The sequence below is a fragment of the Acanthisitta chloris genome, unplaced genomic scaffold (genome assembly GCF_000695815.1).
Source record: "Acanthisitta chloris isolate BGI_N310 unplaced genomic scaffold, ASM69581v1 scaffold17355, whole genome shotgun sequence".
NCBI classification, from domain to species: domain Eukaryota; kingdom Metazoa; phylum Chordata; class Aves; order Passeriformes; family Acanthisittidae; genus Acanthisitta; species Acanthisitta chloris.
In genome coordinates this window covers 4055-5501 of record NW_008674417.1, presented here as the reverse complement: position 1 = coordinate 5501, position 1447 = coordinate 4055, and the positions used below count along the sequence as shown (strand labels likewise).

The following is a 1447-nucleotide window of genomic DNA, read 5'->3' as shown; positions in this document are numbered from 1 at the left end:
GTTTTGGGCTACCAACAGGAGTGTGCCCTGGCCCCTGGTTCTTGTGGTCATCACTGGTCCCCTCACTGGAGGGGTTTGGGTTAGGTCTCTGCCCATGATGCTGGTGGGGTTTGAGTGTTTTGGGGGAGCTATAGTGAGTGGCTGTACTTTCCCCCCAAAGCCTAGGAAAAAAAGTTGGAGGTGCATCCCTAAAGTGAGAGTAATCACAGGTGTGTCTGGAAGCAAGACAGCTACTCCCCACTTTTGGCCCCAGGGCCAGTTTCCTGCCACTGGGCTTTGCTGCTGGGGCAAGCTGCAGTGGTAACAGACACGGTGTTTTGGGCCAGTTCTGCTTTATTTAGGTCTTTCTGTTCCTGGGCTTGGGATGCCTTCGAGGTTCAGAGGTCTGTTGGAGGGACCCCTTAACCTCTCCCTTCCCCCCTGCACCGCGGGGGATTGTCCTCTCTGTCCCCGGGAAGCCAAGGCTGAATGGGGTTTATCACTTGTGAAAAGTAACAAGTCACCGAGGTGGGAAGCTGCAGCCGAGGGGAACAAAGGGCAGCTCTGCCCCCACATCCCTCATTTACAATTCCAATTATGCCATGAAAGTACCCGACTGGGATGAACTTTGGAGCTAGGCTGTCCCAGCATCTTGCTCCTCCAGTCCTCTGCTAAGCAGAAGGGCTCGGGGTGTTTCTTGCCTGATGATCCTTTATCCTGAACACATGTTGCTCCTGGTGCTGAAGTGAGGCAGAAGTAAAACCCCATCCAAGTCTGGGGCACATGAATGTGGAGGGAATTCTGCTCCTTCCCATGTGATGGTATTAGAGGAGCACTTAAATCAGGCAGTCCCTTCTGGAGGTTGCTTTGCAATGCATGAGCAAACTTTAGTGGGACAGCAGCTGCGAGACCATCCAAGGTGACTGTGGGGAGCCCCAGTAAGGTGATGAGGAGCTGACCGGGTTTTCCCAGCTAATGTTGATTTGTTCTTTCCCTTTTGAGCAGAAGGTGAAGAGATCGATGTGGTGACAGTGGATAAGAGACAATCGCTCAGCCTGAGGAAACCAGTGACCATCACACTTCGTGCTGACCCCTTGGACCCCTGCATGAAACGCTTCCACATCTCTGTCCACCAGCAGCAGCACAACTACGCCGCGCGCTCACCGCCGGACGCCTGTCCCCCACCAGAGCCACCTCAGCAGGATCAGGAGGAGGAGGAGACCCCACACATGGTGGAGCCAGCCCCTGCCATCACCCTGCCTGAGCCTGGCTTGCCAAAAGCTGGCAGCAGCCCTGGCTCTGACAGCGAGGACGTGGCCAAGAGGAAAAACCACAACTATCTGGAGCGCAAGCGGCGTAATGACCTGCGCTCGCGTTTCCTGGCCCTGCGGGACCAGGTGCCTGGGCTCGCCAGCTGCCCCAAGACACCCAAAGTGGTGATCCTGAGCAAATCCTCCGAGTACCTGCA

The 1447-nt window shown here is 55.7% G+C and overlaps 1 protein-coding gene across 1 annotated transcript in view; it reads left to right on the top strand.

The window, feature by feature from the left end:
- Nucleotides 1-984: 984 nt before the first annotated feature.
- The window catches only part of MYCL (v-myc avian myelocytomatosis viral oncogene lung carcinoma derived homolog), a gene marked incomplete at its 5' end in the record, with an annotated part of 587 nt that continues 124 nt past the window's right edge, over nt 985-1447 (top strand). Inside the window, one exon of the mRNA XM_009075346.1 lies at nt 985-1446. Coding sequence (XP_009073594.1) covers nt 985-1446 — 462 coding nt within the window. The remainder of the gene's footprint in view (nt 1447) is intronic.